This window comes from Arachis duranensis, chromosome 6, assembly GCF_000817695.3.
Source record: "Arachis duranensis cultivar V14167 chromosome 6, aradu.V14167.gnm2.J7QH, whole genome shotgun sequence".
Taxonomy (NCBI): Eukaryota; Viridiplantae; Streptophyta; class Magnoliopsida; order Fabales; family Fabaceae; genus Arachis; species Arachis duranensis.
The window spans coordinates 22,888,999-22,895,217 of NC_029777.3; the positions used below are offsets into that span (position 1 = coordinate 22,888,999).

General features: G+C 36.1%; 1 protein-coding gene across 1 annotated transcript; it reads right to left on the reverse strand.

Annotated features, from left to right (window-relative positions):
• Window positions 1-2,493: 2,493 nt before the first annotated feature.
• Window positions 2,494-5,778, reverse strand: LOC107493412 (APETALA2-like protein 3). Its single transcript, XM_052262995.1, has 11 exons — window positions 4,945-5,778; window positions 4,757-4,782; window positions 4,615-4,645; window positions 4,494-4,518; window positions 4,391-4,449; window positions 4,066-4,140; window positions 3,804-3,848; window positions 3,594-3,697; window positions 3,344-3,486; window positions 3,144-3,254; window positions 2,494-3,036 (listed from the first exon to the last, which is right to left on the reverse strand). Exons 1-11 carry the CDS (start codon window positions 5,406-5,408, stop codon window positions 2,794-2,796), a joined length of 1,326 nt encoding a protein of 441 aa, XP_052118955.1. The 5' UTR covers window positions 5,409-5,778; the 3' UTR covers window positions 2,494-2,793.
• Window positions 5,779-6,219: the final 441 nt, after the last annotated feature.

Genomic DNA, 6,219 nt, shown 5'->3' on the forward strand with positions numbered 1-6,219 from the left:
CTTAGTTTATATATTTTAGTACTCTGTCAATACTCACTCTTTGATTTGCTATTTAGTCTCATATTAATAATAAATACAAATAAAAAATTATTACATGCATATTTATATTTTTTATTTTATTCATCAAAATTATGATGTTATCACTATTATTTATCCAATCAATCAACTATAAAATACAAATAATTTTTATTTTTTGGCATAAACAATAAAGTTGCACAAATAAAAAAAATTCGTTTAGCTAGAACCTCAAATGTAAATCAGCAGCAAAGAACACAACCCATGTTTCAAACTCTCCTAGTATCTCTTGTATGGTTGATATAAATAAAAGAGAATGAAGTGATTGTTAAAGAGAAAAATATATGATTTAGTGAATTTTTGGCTAAAAATAAACTATTTTATTATTTATAAATTGTAAAAGAGATGAGAATAAAAAATAGTCTTAATTTATATAATTTAATACTTTGAGTATTGTATTTTTTTAATACTATTCTCCCCATCCATTTGTGAATAAAACCTACCTTTCTACATTTGGCCCCTCCATGGTTTATATAGGGAGCCCATTGACACATACTAAATGTAAACCGCTATAGGCACCAGCGGTTTACGCACGCACACCAACCCAGCAGCGGTTTATGACCAACCAAAAATACACATAATCTGCGACTTACACTAGCGGTTTCTGTGCAATTGTAAACCGCTACTGGCAGTAGCGGTTTATATAAAATAGTGAAACAATGTATTTACGTATCCATTTTTGAAACAATGTATTTACGTAAAATTGGGGTTGAAACAATTTAAAAATGTAAATTGCCCTAATAATTACTATGTATTTATGTGTATATAAAATTTTTGATATTTCGATATGTTATTTCTCATAGTTTTTAAATATATATTTTTTAGTTTATCCTATAGTGGTCTCTGTATGTGATCCTAAATTGCATTGCAATATTTTAGTAGAACAAGCAAAGTAGCTTTTAGGTAAAAAATATAAAGAAAAACAAGGTGTGTAAGGAGGAGAGCAGCTAGGTAATGGTGTTGTTACATAGATGAAGTGAATGAACGAACAAATAGAGGGTTCAGAGATGAGTGAAGAGATAGTGCACTCATTGCATGTAATAGAAGAGAGGCATAGAGCCCAACAAAGGTGAAAACAAAACCAAAGAGAAGTAGCGAACCCCAAGTCACAGTATGAGATTAGCCCATTCATTGGCAGCCTTGAAGTTTGGACTTTATTTGGAGAGAGAGAGAAAGACTCACTCCACTGCTAACATTAAAAGTGACAGAGATATGTATATATAGGGTCAGTCCAGTAGTAACTTAGTACGGATTTGATAGGTCTGTGTCTCTCTTGTGATCTGCTTTATGAGAGAGTGGAAAAGAGGGTAACTGGTGGCCCCTGCCAGAATAATCAACTTTTTACTATTCACATATAGAAACTAGAAAGTACAGTGCAGTGGTGAGAGGGGTCAGGCTTTTTGATGCTGGCTCATAATACATGACAGCTGAACATGATGCTCTCTCTCTCTCACTCTCTCAGTCTTCCCTCTTCACGTTTGGGGTTTGCAGGTGTACCAGTTGGGTCACACTCCTAATCCTAAGCCACTGCCAAAAGCCGATGAATCCGGAAATTACTTTAAACCAAGGAAAGGGACGAGACCTACCCAGTACCCATCTTCCCCCAATTCTACACGTGCCCTCCTATTATGCATTGCTTTAGCATTACTCATACGACTACACCAATCTTCTTCCTCATTTCTCTTTTTTTTTTTATTTCTCGTACTTGTTACTGTTAACCTTTTTATAAGGGTACCTTTTACGTTTCTCGCTCGTTTCTTCCCCCTAGTTATGTTGACGACAGCATTTTAAAAATTTTCTACGCAAACAATTGTTTTCCCGTTTGGTCGTTGTATTAGACACTGTATATGAAACATGCATTTGCCAAGACCAGAAACAAACTGGGCGAAACAAAAATTGGAAAAGGTGTTGGTTCGGTTTGCTTTGACAAAAATATGAAAACAAACATGCTTGGATTTGGGGCGAAAGTTAAAGGCAAGGCTTCCTTCCATTATCTACTCGCACAGTGGTCTTTGAACTCTGATGACTGTGCTGAACAGTGGAAAAATAAAATATATCCTACCATAGAATCTTGTTTTGTGAGGCAAACGAAGAACATGCGAAAGAAAGTTAAGGAATATAAATACATTGGACATAGGAATAATATCATAATATAAAGTGATATGGACGTCCTACCATACGCACAAGACAAATGTTGGCTTAGGGTAGACCGGTATCATTAGGAAAAATCTATCTACCATTAATGTGCCTCTTAAATATAAAAGTAACCATGTGATGTGATACAAGGCAATAAATTAAGAATAGTACTATGTCGGCAAAAACATGCAACAGATGATGCATCAAACAAGAATTATTAGTTTTCGTAAAAATCTTAAATTTCTAAAAGCATACGAGCAAATGGCCCACATCATCGTTTGGAATTTCATAGGAAGTGAATGCTGCACTGCATATCAAAGAAAATGCTTGCCCATTGCAATAGTGGTCAACCAGATCAAATTAAAGAAGAAGGCAGTTACAATGGTGATTCAGTTAAACCTACCATGCCTTGTAGCCATATAGCAATTACAGTTAAGAAAATTAGCTTGAAAGGACAATCGGTGAAAGGTCTTGAATCAATTGTTACATCTTAGTAACATACTACTTTATCAACTATCCAAGACAAGAAAAAAGGATTTGGAAATGTTGCATTGCTCTACCTGGGTTGAGGTTTCAGCTTCTTTAGTAGAAGGGCGATATGGTGCCGGAATTGGCAATCGATGGAGGGAAGTTAGGGTAGAGGAATGTCTTGTTTGGAAAATGAATTTGATTATCCGCAGCTGATGGCATTAATGTTGAAGGGAATCCTGATGATGCTGCAGCAGAGACAGGTGGAATTGGAGTTGCCCCGCCACAATGACCTTGGACTTGCCATGCCCAATTTTGCAAGGGATTGGCTTCCATCATATTCTCTATTGCTCTTTCCTGTATATGGAAATCAAAATTGAAATGACAGATCATAACTCTTAACACATAAGAAACTAATGTAATCAACATGGTGATGGTGGTTCATCATTGTATGAGAGGATTACCTTGTAGATGGGAAAGAAATCAGTACCGCCCCAAGCAGAAGGATGCTGAGATGGTATGGAGAATCCATGAGGTGGCTGAGTATTCAGTGATCTTGATGCAGAGTGCTCAAACTATCAAGCAAATATGATAATATGCAATGGAAGCCAAGTTAAAATCAAAACAAACGTGAGGAGGACTGTGCAACAATTATTGACCTTACCATAAATCTCCTATCAATAGGGATGTCATCCCAGCTAGGCTGATATTGGAAACCAATCCCATTGTTGTGAATGTTATTGACTTGTTCTTCAGAGAAAGAAGGGGGAGCTATGCCCAAATTAAGATCAAGACTTTGCCTGTTATCTAAACCATGTGTCACAAGTCAACCAATACCTTGTTAATGCATTTTGACTTCATAATTTAATCAAAAAGGAAAAAGAAAACAAGCATCATGAATGAACAAGTAGTACCTTCATTCTCATCATGAGAATTTACCTTTCCTTCATATGAGCTGGGCTCAAAGTTAGTAACTGCTTCCCTTCCATTGCACTTTATAGCAGCCCTATCATATGCCCTGGATTCATCAAACACAGTATCAAACAAATATACTAAGACAGAAGGAATCCAAAATTTTTTTAAGGCAATTAGTGTAAGGAATTTCGATATACGATTGGTAAAACCTTGCAGCCTCTAGTTCGCTATCGAATAGGCCAAGATAGATATATCTGCAGGCAAGCCAAAAACCCAGCCAGTGAAAAAACAAATGAATTATAACTAACTTATCACAGAACATACCAAAACTGCTAACACTGAAGTGCATCGAACAATTATGCTTCACTTTGTAGAGTTAATTATAAATATTAAAACCTCAATAGTCTCAAAGTGTGTGAGATCACTAAGGTTCTACTATAATTGCTATATCAGAATTCAAATGTTTCTCACTTTTTTCCGAGAAACTGCCCCATGCGTGCTTCCCATCTACCACATTTGTGCAGGGTAACTCCCCTGTATTTGGATCTTCACTCTTTGTACTAACATCTAAGATTAAATTAGTTTAAGATCTTATGTGTTTTTTGCGGAGTGTCGCTCCGCTATTTCCTTGAATAATAATTCTTCTATTTTCAAAAAAAAAAAAAAAAAAAAAAACAATCAAAGATGATATGACTACAACTTCCATCAAAGCTTTTTCAATTTTTCTTTACAAAGAAAAACCCTCAAACTTGCTCAAAACTATGATGAAATCAAACTATTAAGTATTAGAACCTGCTTTATATCTTCATCATAATCGCTGACATTGAAATTGATATCTGCATCAACGCCACGGAAAAGTTTAAAGCATACCTTATCAAACACAAGCTTATTAAATCATACTTGATCGCAGCTTGATCATATGCCCTAAAAATTAAATCAAACTTACACACTAAAATTCAAATCCATGAAATATTTTTCATTAGCCAAAAAGAAAAAAAAAAGAACCGATAACAAAATTACCTAGCTGCAGCATGTGCTGTGTCAAATCCACCTATTAAAATATATAAATAAATAAATTCATAAAAAAAGAAAAGCACTATACATCATTTAAAAAGAGAAAAATTGTTTGAATTCAACTACAATCATAGCTGCGTTTTCTCACCCAAGTACACTTGTTTCCCACAGTCCCTGCACAGAGCACCAAAACACATGCAGGGAATTCAGGAAATAAAAAAAGATAAAATAGAATAAAATAAAATAAAAACAGCATCAAAGATAAAACGATCAGAATAGAGAAATGCAAAATAAAAACTAAACAAGAAAGATATAACGGAATCATTGATTGCTAACCAAATATGCGATTCCCATCGTCCGGTCCTTCGATAAAACGTGACGCCGCGATACTGCGAGCTTCGCGACCTCGGTCCACGCCGACTCTTCTTCACCTGCTGCGCCCTCTGAGGAACCATTCTCTGCTCCGCCGCCGTCGCACTACCACCGCCGCGATCCTCCTTCGTCTCAAATTCCAACACTGATGACGAGCCACATAACTGCTCAGCTGCAACACCATCGCCGGCTCCGACCATCGGAAAAAGCTGGATTGTCCGTACACATCCGTCGTCTCCGGCAGCTCCAGCGTCTCCGTCCCCGCCGACGGCGTTCTTGAGTATGGCGAAGTTGTATGCTACGGCGTCAGCCCCGCCGTAGGAGCATGAGTCCTCGGTGTCGGCATTGGCGAGGGAGGAATTGAAGCTTCCAGAACTTTCCATTTGGATGCCGGAGGCGGAATCGGCGTTGAGATTAAGATCCAACATGGGTTCGGTGAAATGATTGAATTATCGACGTCAAGAGCAAAAAGAGAAAAAGGTTAATTAATTAATTAGTTATTACTTATTAAAATGGAAGCTAAGGGATCCACGGAAGATAGATCGCGTTGAACTGGAAGAAGAAAAAGAGAAAGAAAAAGAAGCATTAGAATCACATCATGCATATGGATGAAGAAGGAATGCGTACAGCCATGACTGAACAAATATATAGAGAGAGAAAGTTTGAGGAAGGAGTTTTCATGCAGCTAACAGCTACTACTGAGTGAGTGAGTGAGTGATCAGTGAAATGTGAAAAAGGAGAGACCGTAGGTTTTATTTGTTTATTTTATTTTTATTTATATTATATTTTGGTTGGTTTGGCTTTTAGTGTGTTTAGGGAGTGTGATAGTGGTGAACTGGTGATTGGTGAATGGAGATGAAGCAAATGCAAAATGAAATAAATAAAGCATGAGAACCCTAACAAAGGGAAGAAAATGGTGGCCCCCCTTCTTTATTTTTTGCTTGCCTTGTTTATGTTTAAATGTTTTTTATTTTTCTCTTTTGAACCTTTTGAGGTCTATATTTGGAAAACTTAATATTTTCCAGATATTTGTAGAGTTTCTAATAATTCAACACAAAAGAGGTGTGAAATATTATTATTTTATTTTTGTAGGTACATAATAATAATAAGTGGGTGAATGAGAGGGTGGCCTGGCCTCCTTTCGCCAATGGTTATTATTATTATTATTATTATTATTATTATTATTATTATTATTATTATAAATAAATTGTTGATAACTAAAAACAGAGTTTACTTCTC

What these genes read in the sequence shown, in the direction of transcription:
- LOC107493412 (XM_052262995.1), bottom strand. Translation starts at nt 5,408, where the DNA reads ATGTTGGATCTTAATCTCAACGCCGATTCCGCCTCCGGCATCCAAATG. An exon ending in ATGATCAAGCTGCGATCAAG is followed by an intron (nt 4,450 to 4,493) that starts TATGATTTAATA and finishes TGCTTTAAACTT; the next exon opens with TTCCGTGGCGTTGATGCAGA. An exon ending in GGGCAGTTTCTCGGAAAAAA is followed by an intron (nt 3,849 to 4,065) that starts GTGAGAAACATT and finishes GCTTGCCTGCAG; the next exon opens with ATATATCTATCTTGGCCTAT.